The 19749-nt window shown below is 44.8% G+C and overlaps 1 protein-coding gene across 1 annotated transcript in view; it reads left to right on the forward strand.

The window, feature by feature from the left end:
* LGI1 (leucine rich glioma inactivated 1) overlaps positions 1-19749 on the forward strand; it is a 98110-nt gene that overhangs the window by 26604 nt on the left and 51757 nt on the right. The window contains exons 3-4 of the mRNA XM_040437710.1: positions 6286-6357; positions 7090-7161. Of these exons, the coding sequence (XP_040293644.1) occupies positions 6286-6357; positions 7090-7161 (144 nt within the window). The remainder of the gene's footprint in view (positions 1-6285; positions 6358-7089; positions 7162-19749) is intronic.

The raw sequence follows: 19749 nt of genomic DNA on the forward strand, positions 1-19749 counted from the left end.
GAAAATGTAGATGTTACAGACGTTGTTGCAGCCTCAACCACACAGCATTGTCTGGGGACCTCATACCACCCTTTTGAATGTAAAGTAGTGAGCCTGTATGTTCTACCAAACATTGGGAAAAGCAAACCACTTCCAACACATTTCACAGTACCTGCGGGCTGTAATATACCCTTGAATTATGGACCCTGTCCATGTCAGTTTTTCTTCTGGAGTGTTACTAGCTTTTATGCTGCAATGTGTTTGTAAAATGGGTCATTTCTGGCCTGAACCTTTCTGGCTACATGACATGATGCTAAAGTCCATCAACATTGTGTGAAAGAAGGATAGGAAGGGGCGCATCCATGATTCGTCCGCTACCTCTCGGTATTGCAATAGATAGAAACAAAAAAGTAACTAAATACAGTGGTATTAATTGGTTCCAGAATGACCATTATCTGCATTTCCGGAGAGCGCCGCCGATCTTCTGGTCCACAGCTCCGGAAAAAAATAGAGCATGTCCTATTCTTGACTGCAATTGCGGACAAGAATAGGCATTTCTATGGGGGTGCCGGGCGGGTGTATTGCGGATCCGCAATGCACTACGGACGTGTGAATGGACCCTAAATAGTATTACTACCCAGAGTGATTAGAAGCCCCTTCTGAGACATTATTTTGTTGGAGGAGCTGTGTACAGAAAGTAAGGCTACTTTCACATTAGCGTTTTCAATTCCGCTATTAAGATCTATCATAGGATCTCAATAGCGGAAGAAAACGGTTAAGTTCATTGTCAATAGGGACAAAATTGAACTGAACGAATGCATTCTGTTCCAATTGGTTGTGCTCCCATCGCGGACAGAATAACGCTGATAGCAGCGTTTTTCTGTCCGCGATGTAGTGTGGAGCAAGACGGATCTGTCCTGGCACAATGTAAGTCAATGGGGACAGATCAGTTTTCTCTGACAATAGAAAATGGATCCTTACCCCATTGACTTTCAATGGTGTTCATGACGGATCCGTCATGGCCATAGAAGATATAATACAACAGGATCCGTTCATGACGGATGCATGCGGTTGTATTATGGTAACGGAAGCGTTTTGGCAGATCCATGACGGATCCGCAAAAAACACTAATGTGAAAGTAGCCTAACACTCCTACATATGTGGTGGGATTGTTGTAGGGTAAGAAAATTTGACCTAGCCCCTGACACTAGCTTTGTTAGATATGGGAATGTATAAAGTAATTGGGTGGGAGAGTTGGATAGTTGCAAGTATCTGAACAGTGGCCATTAAAGGAATGGAAAAATGATAAAAGAAGATGCACCATTAGTGACGTAGTAAGATTAGTAAATACCTTTCTGCTATACGAATTTTGGCTACAGGGAAACGGTAAAGATACTAAAATTGTTAAGTTCCAAGAGAGGTGGAGCGAGTAGAGCAACTGATAAAACCTACTTAAATAGGTGGTCTCAGTTATTAAATATGGGCAATATAGAAAAAAATATAGGTGAAATGAGATGGAGGGAAGGTTTACAATTTTCTTCTCTATTCTTTATCTATTCTTTCTTTTTGTGTTTTTTTCTTTTTTTGTCTCTCTTGTTCTATTTCTCTAAGTTGAATACGGTTGATATGATATCAATTGACAGTGTAAATATACAACATAATATAAAAAAAAAAAAAAAAGGTGTATGGCCAGCTTTAGAAAGACCCACTGCAAGAAGATGTTGTCAGTTGAGACAATGTTAAAGCAGCAGATCCTTCTTCTAGGTTGGTTTCACTTAGGGCTCATTCAGACATGTGTTTTGTGGTCCTCAAATCGCGGATCCGCAAAACATGGATACCGGCCGTGTGCGTTCTGCATTTCTGCTGGATCTGAACAAACAGGTGTAGATCTTTACCTTATTATACCTTATGTCTGTGGAGGCTCCAATCCTGGTTTTGGCTCCCAATCACTGATGGAAATCTCTGAACAAAACATTGATGTGAGAATAACACATGACAGACACATTGCAACTCATCCGTTTGATATTCTACTTTATTAACTTAAGAATAGAGGATGATTTTTTTGGAGAATTAAGCATGGCGGGAGTTTGCAATGTACTCTAAATCGAAATTTTAAGATCCCAGTGCAGTGGTGGCGAACCTATGGCACGGGTGGCAGAGGTGGCACTCAGAGCCCTCTCTGTGGGCACCCGCACCCTGGAAAAAGTCTATGGTCTACCAATATGCCTTAGACTTTTCCTGCCATTCATCAGCGCAGGGCGCACTATGAACTGCACAGGTAGCTTACTGAATGTAGGCAGACTTTATAGCTTAATGATAAAATACATGGAGGATATACTATATTGGACTGTTGTATTCAGGGTAAATTGCCGTGTTGGCACTTTGCGATAAATAAGTGGGTTTTGGGTTGCATTTTGGGCACTCGGGCTCTGAAAGCCATCACTGTCCTAGTGCAATTTGTGCTTTAGAGAGTTACTGGAAAGGTTCTTTGTACATCAATAGCAACGGCGCCACCTTAAGACAAATCAAACAATACAATAGTGGAGAGTAGAGTCATAATACTAGCTGTTTTTTAAATACATTATTTATAGTGATAACGTATGTTATGAGTCACTAATATCTGAAGGACTCATATTGGCCCCCACCCTTACTGCAGCCACAATTTATGCATCCCTCCTAAAGCATACACATGCATGCTATAGCCAATTTATAGGGTTACTCTAGCAAAAGGAGAACTTTCCAACTCCATGTGGATGGATTACTGCAAGTAAGCATAAGGGCACAATATGCTGGCTCATTGAGTGCCAATATCTTCATATTGTATAATGGCTACCCATTGTCTCTACCCATTGATTGCTCATAGTTTAAAGGGGGTTATCCAGGACTCAGGTGTCTTCTTAGGCCAGTGATGTCATGTTTATCGGTCACATGTCCTATCTGCAGCTCAGTCTCATTCAAGTGAATGGGCCTGGGTTGCAATTCCAAGCACAGCCGCTATACAATGTACCGCCTTGTGCTCATCCGAATGCTGCAGCCACTTGAAACAGTGCATTGATGGGAATGCCGAAAGCTGGACCCCCACGATCAGATATTGATGACTTTCTGAGTAAGGATGAGCGAATTAGTTCTACTTGTTCGGAATTCATTCCGATTTCTTCTAAAAGTTTGGATTCAGACGCAAATCGCATATTTTAATTCGACTGGCATGAGAAAAGATTAGCATTCTTTTCTTTTTTGGAATAAAAGTTAATTTTAATATCTTTCCCAGAAAGCCAAATGTATGCAAATTAGTTTGCCTGGCAAAAAAAGAAAAGAGGGGATCCTATCTAATGCCAGAAGAATTAAGATATGCAATTTGCACATACTCTTCCTAAAAACCAAGATTAGTATCACCTGGCATACAATACTCATGCATATTTTTAGTCTCCCTAATGACAAAGAGCACCCCCACAAAGCCAGTCAACCAAGTAAGGCACATTTTTCTTGAGACATTCTGGTTCTCTTATCCTTCTAGAAAGAGGACTAGTTTGTATGTTTCATTGTGAGAAGCGTAAGTTTTGTGGAATGTTCTAGTTCTCTTGTTTCAGTTGAATATTATTTTGGAGGTGTCTGGTTCGTCTGAAGTTAATTGTGTGAAAAATTGCGAAATTCAATTGCTCATTCTTAAAGGGGTTGTGTACATTTGCTATACTGATGATATATGCTCAGGTAAGGAGGAAGGAGCAGTCTCATTGACATGAATTAGGACACTTGCTTGCTGCTGCACGGCAAGTAGGAAAACAGTAAGGAGAGCACAGCACCCGTAGCTGCGTTTGGTTATCTTCACACAGCCGATTGGCAGGGGTGCTTTCTAGCCTTTTAAAAATGTTTATGTAGCAAAGCTAGGAAAATAGCTAAGGTCGCCTCCTATCTTCAACTAGGTCAAAAACCTTTTATCAGAGCAAATCAGATGGGAACAGCTTTTCTATTTGCAAGGCCTTAGGGGGAACCTCTGGGTGGGTACTATTTCCATTATGAAAACCAGATGATATATACGTGATGACTAGGGATGAGCGAATTGACTTCCAAGGTACCACTTGGAACCGAACTAGAGTTCGGGAAATGTTTTTTTACAGTAGAAATTGATTTATGAAATTATGCGAAGTCTCGAGAGACTTCGCAAAGTAATAACTTCGGCTCATAGGAGACAATACATTCTAATACTGTACGGAGCGCTTGCTCCGTACAGTATTCAAACAAAGTATTATGCGAATCGACTTCGGATGTTTCATTCACTCATCCCTAGTGATGACTATTGTAGGCTAGACAACTCTCCTCTTGATGTCTAGGGGAAAATATATGCAAATTATCATGGCTAACATCAGATAGACTTAGGAATGCTTATTTAAATATATTTCCCAGAAACTTAGAGGGGCATTGCCTGGCCTACTGTACTCCACATACTAGGGGTTCTTCATCATGAGAAAGAGTACCCCTTAGATAATGCATATATATGGTCAAGAAACACAGTTTAGTAAACTTAGAATCATTACTGCAGTCCCCGCTTCTATGCAAGTCCTGTGCTGTCTTGACACAACAGAAAACACTAGGAAAGTCCTGCTCAGCCAATGTATTTCATGCCAAACCTATGAAGTTCAGTATCCATATTTCACTATTGTATTCCATTTCTCAGAGACCATGCAGAACAAAATAAATTGTTACATGCAAAACATATATGTCACCTGAATATGTATGACGGTTCTTATCACTAACCCAATGGCAGATGTTAAGGGGGGAAAAAAAAGTGTCAGGCAGTGGGATTTCACCTGAGGCGGCTTTCTCTCCATTCTCATTCGCAGCACAGACATGATTAGCGGATCTGACCGTGCATGTGTATGGGGAGAGCGGGAGAGAATGAGCGTTTGTCCGACAGTTATCTCATGTGGACGACTCGCTTAAAGATGGCTATATTAGATTAATGTCCGCTGAACCTGCCTATTTCGGTGGACTTGTCAACCGTCTAATGGGTATGGGGGCCTCCCCACTCTCTCTCAACAGCCAATGTCTGCGAAATAAGGGTCAGTGTATTTCAACATGTCTGATCCTTTTTCTCTTAGGCAGCTAGGCTGTCATCAGAGGTGTCTGACAGTGGCTTACTTCCCTCTTCCTATTCAGGAGAGTGCTCAAATGCATGTCTGACCGCTATCTGAAATGTATGGCCAGCTTAAAGTGTAACGGTCGTTTCAGTTTATTTTTAGTAATGTGTAGGGACAGGGATGTTAAACAATTTTTGCAATATACTTTATTAAGGAAAGATTTTTTTGTTCTACAAAACAGGGTGTAAAGAGTCTTTTTAGCAAAGCTCTAACAGTATTACTAAGAAGAGTCTGTCTTCAGTTCTGTCGGTGTGTAACATACAGGAGCTCCCAGCCGCCTCTTGTGATTACCCCAGCCCTGACTGTGTACATGTGCTCCAGTGGCATAGCTAGAACTGACTGGGCTTCACAGCAAATTTTTGAACACGGCCCCCCGAATGCACACCTCAAACTGGACCCCCCCCCCCCAAAAAAAAATATATATTTTAAATTGCCTCTCTTCTCGTCCTGTGGCGCTTTCGCTCTTCGTGCAGCACTGTGTCTAGGCATGCACTACACTGTGACCTGACATCGCACAGTGTTAGGTCATAGACCGCTCCTGCGCACACTACGTCCCTTTCTGAAACTGTGCGCTGCCAGGACTTAGTGCAGCACAGGTACCTGTGAGTGGTGAGTAATACCAGTGCTAGGACTAGGAGCACTATACTCGCCACTCCCTGGGCCCTGAAAATAAATCCATATGTTCTCCACCTGGGACCCTTTCTAAATTTTGGCCCCGTAACAGCCGCTTACCCAGCTTCCATGGTAGCTACACCCCTGATGCGCCCCATCACTGCCGATCATCCTGCTTATCTGACTTGATACACACAAGCATCTTTAGCGCTCAATAAAATACTGACGACTGAAGAGAGACTCCCTTTATTAGCGCTGTTAGAGCTTTACTAGGAAGACTCCTTCTTAAACTGAAATGCCAGTTACACTTCAAAGCCCAGCAACAGCTATAGTCTAGGCCGATTACAACAGTGGCATTCCCAGCAATGCGATGTATTAGCTAAAAATCTAAATTTCTGAAAGATGTAACAAATACTCTAATACCTGCTATTAACACAACCTTCCCTTTTTAACTCATTTGTGTGACGATCTAATCCTACTTTTCTGCAAATTAATTTTGATTTTATTATTAAACCACTGTCTCTTCCTTGTCCTAATTGTATGTGTTATACTTACGCAGACTGTTCACCTCAAACACTTTTGATGCAATCAGTGATGATGCATTTACTGGTCTTCCTCACCTAGAGTACTTGTAAGTATCAGCACCAACCCATTGCTGTCATTACCACTCACGGAACAGCATTATTTGCCGAGAATGAGCAGGACTGCATTCAGTCTTCATGTCTTATTTATTACCGCTCTTTAAATTTTCATGCGCAGCAGAATCTGTAACTTATAATAAAAAAATCTAAACTTTTGCATAGAATGAGCCATTGAGCATGTGTTCCTGCTAATTCTATATCCTGTCTATGTCATACCTTATATACACGAGTTATTTTGTGTTGATTTTAGGGAATTTCTGTTATGATGCATGGTTCCTGTCTGAATCCTTGTTCTTTGCATCGCCCTATACCCCATGACGGTACCCTTGTGATTGATTTGTATGTTTACCCCTGGAACCTCTATAACACTCACAAACGTCTTATTTCTAACATGCAAATAGGGTGTTAATATCAAAAGACTTTACATCCATATGTTCTGAATTCATACAAGGTTGAGTGCTCAGGCTGAGGGATGGTAATGGGCTGGGGGAAGGGTGGCTATTGATTGGACCTAGAGGGTAAATGTTCCCCGGGCTTTTCCTATTATCCTTTAGTGCTGCAATTAATGAATCATCAATTCATAAAGCCATTACTGTAAATGTCTTTGCGTGCAAGGAACATTACTAGACCACATGTTCCCTATGGGTTTCAGGCAAAAAAGATGCCATGGCTTCCCTGATAAAGTCTCGCCACATAACCAATCTTCTGATTTGTTTTTGCAGGTTCATAGAAAACAACAAAATAAAATCAATTTCAAGAAATGCTTTTCGCGGATTGAAGTCTTTGATTCACTTGTAAGTACTGAACTAATAGGTCGGGGGTTATTCAGATATCCAGTTTTAACATGTTTTCAGATCTTTTATTTGATTTCCTCAAATAATAATCCACATGTGTTTTAATAAAAAATTGGACATTAAGGCCTCTTTCACACGAGCGTGTCCGGATAAGGTCCGGTAGCGTTGCGGCAAACCCGCACGAGTAGGTACGCAATTGCAGTCAGTTTTGACTGCGATTGCGTTCCGTTGTTCAGTTTTTATCGCGCGGGTGCAATGCATTTTGCACGCGCGTGATAAAAAACAGACTGTGGTACCCAGACCCGAACTTCTTCACAGAAGTTCAGGTTTGGGTTCAAGGTTGTGTAGATTCTATTATTTTCCCGTATAACATGGTTATAAGGGAAAATAATAGCATTCTGAATACAGAATGCATAGTACGATAGGACTGGAGGGGTTAAAAACAAAATAAAAAAATATGTAACTCACCTTAATTCACTTGTTTGCGCAGCCGGCATCTCTTCTGTCTTGTTTTGTGAGGAATAGGACCTTTGATGACGTCACTACCCTCATCACATGGTCCGTCACATGATCTTTTACCATGGTGATGGATCATGTGACGGACCATGTGATGAACGTAGTGACGTCATCAAAGGTCCTATTCCTCACAAAACAAGACAGAAGAGATGCCGGCTGTGCGAACAAGTGAATTAAGGTGAGTTAAAAAATTTTTTTTTTTTTTTTTTATTGTACTATGTATTCTGTATTCAGAATGCTATTATTTTCCCTTGTAACCATGTTATGAGGGAAAATAATGAAGATCGAGTCCCCATCCCGATCATCTCCTAGCAACCGTGCGTTAAAATCGCACCGCATCCGCACTTGCTTGCGATTTTCACGCAGCCCCATTCACTTCTATGGGGCCTGCGTTGCGTGAAAAACGCACAAAATAGAGCATGCTGTGATTTTCACGCAACGCACAAGTGATGCGTGAAAATCACCGCTCATGTGCACAGCCCCATAGAATGAATGGGTCCGGATTCAGTGCGGGTGCAATGCATTCAACTCACGCATTGCACCCGCGCGGAAAACTCGCCCGTGTGAAAGGGGCCTAAAGGGGTTATCCAATATCAATAACTGCCGCCCCACCTCCACAGGTAATATACTCACCTGGGTCCCCGTACCGCTGCCACCGATTCTCCCCGTGCACGGATGAAAACATCCGGTGTCCAGGGGAGCAGCCAATAGCAGGCGGGGACGAGCCTCCCTAGCATTGCGGGTGACGCTAGGGAGGCTCGTCCCCGCCTGCCATTGGCTGCTGTAAAACGGCTAGGGCAGCGCTAAAGCCCCCCCATCAGAGCTGGTGACATCACCGGGAACACTGCTAGGCAGAAGCCTCCGCCTAGCACTGTAATAACAAACAAAAAAGCTGGGTTGCGCAGGGCAAGGGCTTTTTTTGTTTATATTATTACACTGCTAGGTGGAGGCTTCTGCCTAGCAGTGTTCCCGGTGATGTCACCAGCTCTGATGGGGGGGCTTTAGCGCTGCCCTAGCTGTTCAACGCAATTCAGTGCAGGGCAAAGGAGAGCATCGGAGCATGAAATGCTCTGATACTCATATCAGAGGGGCCGGAGGAGTGAAGATGGGGCTATGTCCAGGTTCAGCTCTGAACCTGGACAACCCCTTTAAATAAAAACTCTATTACAAAAGAAGCAATAAACTATAACTACTATAAACAGTGATTAAACTAGAAAAAAAAAAAAGAGATTTATCAAAAATGGAGCAAAGGAAAACTGTCTTTGTTGCCCATAGCAACCAGATTCCAGCTTTCATTTTCCAAATGAGCTCTGAAAAAATGAAAGGTGGAGTCTGAGTGGCTGTTATGTCAACTAAGCCAGTTTCTCTTTACACCCGTTTTGATAAATCTCCCCCAAAAGACTTTGTCAAACTTTAAGTGAAAGTAAAGCCCCCACACTCTTGGAGCAATATGATTTCTCTCTAGTTTCTGGTAAATCTCCTTTTCAAAATTAAAGTGGGTTTTATCTGATTAAAATAAAAAGTCCCTTTTTTTTTTTTTTTACAGAATTAGTGCTGCACCTTACCATGGACTGTTTCTAGTAATGCCACTTAGCTCCATTAAAGTGAATTAGGCTAAACTGCAATGCCACATACAACCTGCGTACAGGTGTGGCACTGTTTTTTGCAGAAAGCAGCCATCTCTATGTATATAACTTCTCATGTTATCAAGGATGCTGAGATATTCTTTAAGGGGTTTTCCAACATGACACTATTGATTGCGTATCCTTAGGACAGGCCATCAATATCACATCTGTGGGGGTGTGACCCTCAGCACCCCTATTGATAAGCTGTTTGAAGCAGCAGCTTCAAAGACAAAAGACAGGCCATTCATGTTGTCTCATAATCCCTTTAAAGGGAGCCTGTCACCACGTACCTCCCTATCAAACTAAATAGTAACATAGCTGAAGTTCACCTGATTAAAAAACTGTTTTTCTTTTGTTGATCTGAGGCTTCGCTCCCAAGTTAATATACTTTTTCTAAATATGCAAATTAGACATTTGGTGCAATGACGACATCACCATTGCTCTTCTTGCACTCAAGCTCCACCCCTTTGTGGCCTGCCACTCCCTCGCTGCTATGATTGACAGGGACAGGCAGTGCCAAAGCAGCGAGAGAGTGAAAGGAGTGGAGCTTGGGTGCAACAAGAGCAATGGTGATGTCGTCATTGCACCAAATGTCTAATTTGCATATTAAGAAAAAAAGTATCATAACTTAAGAACGGAGACTCAGATCAACAAAAGAAAAACAGGTGAACTAGAGCGAGGTGTCTAGTTAGATAGTGGTCTACTTATAAGTTAAAGGGGTTATCAGTGACAAAAAAATGCCTCCATATGCCCTGGCCCCTCACACCGAATCTATTTACCTGGCTCCGTGCACCGCTCATGGTCCCCGCCACAACTGCTTCCCCCTATGTGCGAAAACATCCGGTGTCGGGGGGGCGGGGGACAGCCAATGGCAGGCGGCGACGAACAGCCCCCCCTGCTTCTGCTTTCAGTGCATCTCCTCTCCTATTGCTGAAATCTCACACTGTTCAGTGCAAACTACATCTTATCTTTATCCTTATGCTGGGTTGGTGGAGACTAAGGGGGTCATTTATTAAGACCGGCGTTTTAGACGCCAGTCTTAATACCTCTTTAACTGGTGGTGGATGCGCCAAATTTATGTAGAGGCTCCGACCATTACATAACTTTGGCGTATCCACACCACCTGTCTAAATCTACGCCAGCTCCCTTGCTGGCATAGGTTTAGGCTGGGTTCACACCTGAGCGTTTTAAAGCGCGTTCCTACACGCTGTAAAACGCTCAACAGGCAAAAACCAATGTTTCCCTATGGGCATGGTTCTCACCTTCATCTTTACGAACCCGCTGTAAAACGCCCTACGCCCCAAGAAGTACAGGAGCTTCTTTGGGGTGTATTGTCGCGCGTAACACCTCTGTTTTTCATTGTACGCCTCTGTGGTCAATAGCAAGAACGCGCGTACGACGCGCGTTTTCAAAATACAAAAACTCCCCACAATACGCCAGATAAAAAATATCAATATCAAATACGCTCAGGTCTGAACCCAGCCTTAGACCATTTTCTACATTTATGGCTACTTTCACACCAGCGGCAGCCTTCTCCGGCAGGTGAACAGCCTGCCGGATCCGTGCTGCCGCTAGTGCACGTGTGCCGCCGGAGGTCCACTCCAGCCCCATTGACTATAGAGAGGCGGCCAGAATACAACTGCGACATGTCGTAGCTTTATTCCGGCCACCTATCGTCATGTTTGCCGTGCTGCTGCCGGAACTCCGGCCCGCCCCCATTATAGTCAATGGCGCCGAAGCGGACCTCCGGCGGCACGCGTGCCCTAGCCGTTCACCCGCCGGAACAGCCTGCCGCTAGTGTGAAACTAGCCTTAAACAGGCATACAAAATGATAAATGATACAGGCCTGATGTCCACCCCGCCTTCCCCACCCACGCCTTCTTTTTTTATACCTGGCGCGAGCATTGAAGACTTGCAAATATATGGCATATATCTGTTAGTAAATGCCCCCCTAAGTTTTGCTTATGAATACAGCACAGTCTTAGGCCTCCTGCACACGACAGTTTTTTTTCTTCTTCTGTTTACGGGCCATTTTTTGCGTTTCGTATACGAAACCATTCATTTCAATGGTTCCACAAAAAAAACGGAATGTACTCCGTATGCATTTTGTTTCCTTATTTCCATTCCATTGAAATATATAACATGTCCTATTATTGCCCGCAAATCACGTTCTGTGGCTCCATTCAAGTCAATGGGTCCGCAAAGAAAAAAGGAACACATATGGAAACGCATCCAAATGTCTTTCGTATCCGCTCCGTTTTTGCGGAACCATCTATTGAAAATGTTATGCCCAGCCCAAAATGTAATTACTGTATATGCCATACGGAAAAACGGAACAGAAACAAAAAAAAATGAACGGATCCGTGAAAAACGGACCGCAAAACACTGAAAAAGCCATACGGTCGTGTGCAATAGGTCTTAAATACATTTAGATTTTTAAAATGCTCCTTTTAATAGCTGGCTTGAAAACTTTTGAAAAGTATTATACAGCCATTCTAACATGAATTTTCATAGTAAGTTCACCAGCCTCAGCAGGTCTAAGTGATCTGTTTAATAATGTATGCAGTCTGAATTGTGAAACCTGGTGACAGATCTTTAACTTCTTCAACTAGAAGGCCTCTTGCACACGAACGTTTTTTTTTCCGTTTACATCCTGTCTTTTGCGTTCCGTATACGGAACCATTAATTTCAATGGGTCCAGAAAAAAAAAAAAAAGAAGGAAGGTATTCATTCCGTTTTTCCGTTCAAAGATAGAACATGTCCTATTATTGTCCACATAACGGACAAGGATAGTACTGTTCTATCAGGGGCCAGCTGTTCCGTTCCGCAAAAAACAATGCACACGAACGTCATCCGTATTTATTGCGGATCCATTTTTTTGCGGACCTCAAAATACTGAAAAAGCCATACGGTCGTGTGCAATAGGCCGAAGTAGTAGTGCTTTTCTAGGCTGAGGCCTCTTGCACACGAACTTGAATGGGTTCGCAATCACAGAGATATGGAACGGAAGCATGGATCGGAACCTGATGGAAGAACTACGGAGTGCTTCCGTGGTGTTTGCCCGTGCCTCCACACCACAAAAAATAAATAAAATATAGAACTTGTTCTATTTTTTTGGGGTGCGGACGGATCATGGACCCATTCAAGTAGAATGGGTCTCGATCTGTCCTGGCCGCCGCACAGACGTTGCCCGTGCATTGGGGACCTCACATTGCGGTTCCCATTGCACCGAACGGATGCACAACGTTCGCATGCAAGAGGCCCGAGTATGAGGTCTCCCAAGAACATGCTGATGAGGAGTCATGTGCCAGCTGGTTAAGGTCATAAATGGGGGAATCACAGCAAGTCTTTAAGGGTCAAGAGAATAAAATGATAACCTTTTCATGTATAAAGCATACAAAATACTCTGTAAGAACTTTGAAAGACTTTGGTGGTCATGTATTAAGACCGGTGTTTTAGACGCCGGCCTTAATATCCCCCATAGCTGGCGGTGGATCCGTCAGAGTTACGTAGATGTGCTGGCCTCAACACAACTTCAGCGGATCCAACTCCGCTTCTAAATGTAAGACCGCTTCCTTGTTGTATTACATTTAGACAATTTCTACGCCTAAAACAGGCATAGAAAATGATGACAGGGGCCTGACACTTTTTTAGACCTGGCGTGAGAGGTGAAAAGTTGCAGATTGCGACGCCAAGGATCTTTGTGCCGCAATCTGCCCAATATAGGCCTCATGCACACGGCCGTTGTTTTGGTCCGCATCCGAGCTGCAGTTTTGGCGGCTCGGGTGTGGACCCATTCACTTCAATAGGGCCCACAAAAGATGTGGACAGCACTCCGTGGGCTGTCTGCATCCGTTGCTCCGTTCCGTAGTCTGCAAAAAAAAGATATAACATGTCCTTTTCCTGTCCGCGCTTTGCGGACAAGAATAGTCAGTTATATTAAAGGCTGTCCGTGCCGTTCCGCAAAATTGTGGAATGCACATGGACGCCATCCGTGTTTTGCGGATCCGCGGACCGCAAAACACACAACGGTCGTGTGCATGAGGCCATAGGCGCATTTCTGGTTAGTAAATTACCTCCTTAAGGTCTGGGCCATACCAACATCAGCCACCTGTGTGACGTCACACAGCAATGATGCATCTTATTAACTTAAAGGGGTTCTCCAGGATTTTGATATTGCTGGCCTATCCTGGGGACAGGTCATCAAAATTAGATCAGCAGGAGTCTGATGCTTTTGAAGAGGCCATGGTGCTCTGTGAGAACTCAGGTCTCTTCCTACGCCATGAGACGTCACCGCACATCAGTTACGTGGCCTAGGCGCAGCTCAGTCCCATTCAAGTGAATGGGTCTGAGCTGCAATACCAAGCACAGACACTATACAATGTATGGCGCTGTGCTTGGTAAGCTGCGAGGAGGCCGCAGTACTCAGAGCTCTGGTGAGTGCAGCATCCTCTTCAAACCGCTGACCGGTGGGGGTACTGGGAGTCGGACCCCTGGCCAATTTGATATTGATGACCTATCCTGAGGATAGACTATCAATATGAAAATCCCAGATATCCTGTTTTTAAAGGAAAATTCTCGGAAAAGGGATATACTACCTATGGTAGAGCCTTAAAGGGGTTTTCCCCATCTCAGGCAATGGGAACATACCGCAAGGCCCAGTTGTCTAATAGGTGCAGGTCCCAGCGCAACCAGAGCCCCTAAAGTTGTGGAGGACGCACAGTGCAGGCCCAGCCGCCATCCATTAATTTCTATGGATCCAGAGCACTGGGAGCTGTGACCGTGTAAGCGTGGTGTGCTCCCATTCAATACTATGGGGAGAGCGCTTGGTGGTGGCTGGACCTGGGGGAACCTGGGGTCCTCTGGCCAGCACCTTCCCCGCTCCGTTCAGGTGCGGGTCCCAGAGGTGGGACCCGCATCTACCAGAAAATGGGAGCATATCCATAGCGAACCTGGGAATACCCCTTTAAGAGATGGTGTATACCATACTGCAATAAAATCTGTATCATCTGCAAACTGTCATAAAGGCCCGTCGAGCAGCTTCATGTCTGTGATATACGACGGCTGGAAGAAAAACAATGGCATTTTGTATTGGTTGCGAATACGTCTGACTCCAGGAAGGACTGCTCCACTAGAATCCCAGATTTATTTCAAGGTGACTTGTCCAATAGGATTGCTCTCATTATCTGGCTGCAGCTGCAGGAGAAAAAACATTTGGTTGTATTTAGCATTGTTGGAATTTTGCATTTTTTTCCCCCCCTAAAGATCCAAAAAGTTCATTAATTTTCAAAACAAATCCACATAGAGCGCAACTCTTGGCTGAACTGTGCAACACATTGTCCGGCTCCATGTATATTTAGTTACGATGACACTGACATCTCTCATGATCCAAGGATATTTCAACAAAGGCAGCGCGATCTCGTGGAAGGCGGAGAACTATGCATGTGGGAGAATAATACAGTAGTTTATTTTGTGACATTTGCCCACTTAGAAGGAAAAAAAATCCAGCAAAGCAATAAGTGGGTGATAGAATGCGTTTCACTTCTCAGAGCCTTGAGGTGATAGAAACAAGATGCATAGGGACAAGATACTCTGTCCTCATAAGGGGGCATTCACATGACTGTGTGCGCTTTGCGGACTGCAAACCGCGGATACGATAAGACGCAGACATCGGCCATGTGCATCCAGCATTTTCCCCTTCTTCAGGTTGGGCCCTATGTTCCAAATGTCTATTAGGCCTCATGCACATGACCGTTGTTGTGTTCCGTGTCCGTTGTTCCGTTTTCCGTGATTTTCTGCGGACCCATTAACTTTCAATGGGTCCGTTGAAAACTCGGATAATGCACCGTTTGTCATCCGCGTCCGTGATCCGTGTTTCCAGTCCGTCAAAAAAATAGGACCTGTCCTATTTTTTTCACGGACAACGGTTCGCGGACCCATTCAAGTCAATGGGTCCGTGAAAAAGCACGGAGGCACACAAGATTGTCATCCGTGTCCGTTTTTTTCCTATCATTTGCAAGGCAACCTTGACTTAGATTTTTTTTTCACTTTTCATGTCTGGTGATCCTCCAAAAATCAAGGAAGACACACGGAAACAAAAACGGAAACGGATCACGGAACAACGGAACAACTTTTTGCGGACCGCAAAAAAATACTGTCGTGTGCATGAGGCCTTAATGTCAGCAAAATGGACAAGAAAAGGCATTTTGTATATATTTTTTTTAATGTATTGATCTGGACACAGTAGTGTGAATGGGCCCTGAGGGCTCATGCAAACAACCATGTGCCGGCTGGACTCGTAATGTGGCCCGCAAACAGCGGGTCTGCAGTATTCAGGCCCCAGCCCTTTTTGCACCCATTACTTGATGGGCAGTGGCGTCGCTACAGGGGGGCAAGGGGGGGCAATTGCCCCCCCTATGTTATTCTTTGCCCCCCGGGTGCACCCCCGCTGATTCCCCAAAGCAGCTGCTCTGCCTCTTGAGCCCCAATGGCCGGTGAATACCAATGAGCGCTTCCATTATGGAAGCGCTCATTAATACCGAAGGACCAGGAAGCGGTAAACACTCTGTACTTACCGCTTCCTGGTCCTCGGCTGTCGGCTGTGAGGGCGCTCTGTGACTTCACACTGTGTGTGCCAGTTCAGAGCACAGTCGACTGAGGAGAAAGAAAATTGCAGGCGGCGTCCAGGAGCAGGAGAGGTAAGTGTTTTTTATTTTATAAAAAAATTAGGCTGCTGGGGGCATAATAGGGGCTAATGAGAGGCATAATGGGGGCTAATTAGAGACATATTGGGGGCTAATTAGACTCATAATGGGGACTAATTAGACTATTAGAGGCATAATGGGGCTAATGAGGCATATGGGAGCTAATGAGGCATATGGGGGCTAATGAGGCATATGGGGGCTAATGAGGCATATGGGGGCTAATGAGGCATATGGGGGCTAATGAGGCATATGGGGGCTAATGAGAGGCACAATGGGGGCTAATGAGAGGCACAATGGGGGCTAATGAGAGGCACAATGGGGGCTAATTAGACTATTAGAGGCATAATGGGAGCAAATGAGGCATATGGGAGCTAATGAGGCATATGGGAGCTAATGAGGCATATGGGAGCTAATGAGGCATATGGGGGCTAATGAGAGGCATAATAGGGGCTAATGAGAGGCATATGGGAGCTAATGAGGCATATGGGAGCTAATGAGGCATATGGGAGCTAATGAGGCATAATGGCTTATAATGGGGGCTAATGAGGCATAAGGGCTGATATGGGGGTGATGAGAGGCATAATGGGGGATAATAAGAGGCATAATGGGGCTAATGAGGCATAAGGGCTGATATGTGAGCTAATGAGAGGCATGGGGGCTGACATGGGGGTGATGAGAGGCATAATGGGGGCTAATAAGAGGAATAATGGGGGCTAATAAGGCATAAGGGCTTATAATGCGGGCTAATGAGGCATAAGGGCTAATATGGGGGCTAATGAGAGGCATGGGGGCTGATATGGGGGTGATGAGAGGCATAATGGGGGCTAATAAGAGGCATAATGGGGGCTAATGAGGCATAAGGGATAATATGGGGGCTAATGAGAGGCATTGGGGCTGATATGGGGGCTAATGAGAGGCATTGGGGCTGATATGGGGGCTAATAAGAGGAATAATGGGGGCTAATGAGGCATAAGGGCTAATATGGGGGTGATAAGAGGCATAATTGGGGCTAATAAGAGGCATAATGGGGGCTAATAAGAGGCATAATGGGGGCTAATGAGGCATAAGGGATAATATGGGGGCTAATGAGAGGCATTGGGGCTGATATGGGGGCTAATGAGAGGCATAATGGGGGCTAATAAGAGGAATAATGGGGGCTAATAAGAAATAAGGGCTTATAATGCGGGCTAATGAGGCATAATTGGGGCTAATAAGAGGCATAATGGGGGCTAATGAGGAATAAGGGCTTATAATGGGGGCTAATGAGGCATAAGGGCTGATATGGGAGTGATGAGAGGCATAATGGGGGCTAATAAGAGGCATAATGGGGGCTAATGAGGAATAAGGGCTTATAATGGGGCTAATGAGAGGCATAATAACAGTATCATCCACAGATGCCCCCATAACAGTGTGTCTTCCACAGATCCACCATAACAGTACGCCTGCGCACTGACGAGAGACAGAAATAAGGGGAAAGAATCAGCGGAAGCAAGCAGAGGACGGCACAGCAGACGACTGAATAGCTTCTTTTGTAAGTAAATTGTTTTATTATAAATGTATCCCTGCATACCGCAATTCTCTCGTATTTTGTAATCTTATTTATATATACTTATTTTGTTTTTGCCCCCCCATTTTTGACTGTGGTATCTTTGTGCCCCCTATATATTGTTCCTAGAGTCGCCACTGTTGATGGGCCCACAATCCAGAAGGTCTGGTGCGGAATGGAGGCATGAGACCCCATGGAAGCACTACGGAGTGCTTCATTGGGTTTTCTCTCTGTACCGCGAAAAAATAGTGAATGCACTACTTTTTTGTGGTGCAGACGGATCACAGACCCATTCAAGTTGAATGGGTCTGGATCCGTCTGTGGAATCCACACAGATGTTGCCCGTGCATTGGGGACAGCAAATTGCAGTCCCCAATACATGGAACAGCCATGTGCATGAGGCCTAAGGCTGAAGTTAAACTATTGCAGTATGACAGCCATAGTCTATAGGAATACATGCATCTTCCTGTGAGGTTTTGTGGCCTGAAAAAAAAAAAAAAAAAAAAAAAAAAAAAAAAAATTATAATTCAAGAACAAATGTTAGCAGTCGAGCCCAAAAGTCCGGGTTGTCCCCCAAGATTAATAAATCAGATGATTTCTGATTGTAATGCTAATGTAATGAAAAGCCAAACTAACATCCAGAAAATGCGGCGTACTACACACACTTTGTGCAAGCCGTCACACTCTGAACACCCTTGAAGGCCGGGGTACTCTTCACCCGCTTCCAGCAGGACAGGGGACTTTGGCAGAGCCCTTCCCTGGTGTCAGTAGCAGGGCGGCTGGTGGCTGGGCACACCGGCCGCAGTTGGGCAAAAAAACCCAAAGTAAATACCGTGACACTGAAGCAATGGTCATTGGTCAATAGAGTCAATAACCAGAGAAACCACTCACCAGATAGCTTCAGATCCAGAGCCAGGAAGTGACTGAATAATCAGCAGTGAGTGGGGGGAAAAGACCAGGTTCAAATATCCCTCCACAGACCACCTGACACTGCTGAGGTCACACCCAATTTCCACCCTCAGCCCAGGGAAGCACAGGTGAGGGCTGAGAGTGTGCAGAGGAAGGAACCTCCCACCACATGTCCAAGTCAGGAGACATGACGTCACCGAAAGAGAAGACATCATCGGCGCAGGCGCACTGAGGGAGTTCTGAGGAGGCGAGCCTCCTTATCTCAGAGCGCCTGCGCCGAATCAACACAGGCGCGCGATTTTTGAAATGCTGACAGGGCTGGCCGGAGGAGGAGATCGCGGCTGGCCCTGTCAATCAACAGAAGGAGGGGGCGGTTTTCTGCAGCTGCTACCAGCAAGTAGACGCCCTACTTGCTGGTAGAAAGGTAATTAACATATCATAAAAGTTAGTTTTTTGCAAAATCTACTGAACGAAAATTATTAATAACATAAGGTATAGCAATATCGCATGATAGGGATTCTAAGTACAAAAAAAATCTGTTTAGTGGGGTGACAGAAGCCCTTTAACCGCCTCCGGACCGCCTAACGCAGGATCGCGTTCCGGAGGCGGCAGCCCTGCGCAGAGTCACGCATATACGCGTCATCTCGCGAGACGCGAGATTTCGCTCAAAGCCGGCCCGTGCATGCGCATCGCGGGCCGGCAAAAGTTAGAGGGGGGTCGCGTCATCAGCTTGCCAGCCAATGATCGTCGCTGGCAGGCTGATGATTTTTAAAAAATCTAATCAAAAGCCAGATAACACATTATATTTGTAAATATGATGTGTTAAATGGCTTCTCTGCTCCTCTGCTGGTCCTTTTCATCGGTTGGTTCCAGCAGAGGAGCAGACATCACAGTGAGTAGCACCAAACACTACACCTTAGCCCCAGATCACCCCCATCACCCGAATTAACCCCTTGATCACCCCTTGATCGCCCCTGTCAATCACCTAGTGAAAGGAAAAAAGTGATCAGTGTAAACTGTCACATTTTTTTCCCACTAGTATTGACTGATAGGTTTTAGGATAGTTTAGGCCCCTTGGTTAGGTAGTTAGCGTCAGTTAGCGCCCAGCCCACCGCACCGCAGTCACTTATTCGCTAGCGTATCGCTAATCAGCATTTGTTCTTTTATAGTATCTGTAAGTGATCAAAACTGATCACAGTCAGATCTATAATTGTATTTGTGGTCAAGGCTACGGCCGAGCTCGTGCCTGAACGTGCCGAACCTGACAGAGGAAAACCACCATGCCTAC

Source organism: Bufo bufo, chromosome 6 (assembly GCF_905171765.1).
Source record: "Bufo bufo chromosome 6, aBufBuf1.1, whole genome shotgun sequence".
Taxonomy (NCBI): Eukaryota; Metazoa; Chordata; class Amphibia; order Anura; family Bufonidae; genus Bufo; species Bufo bufo.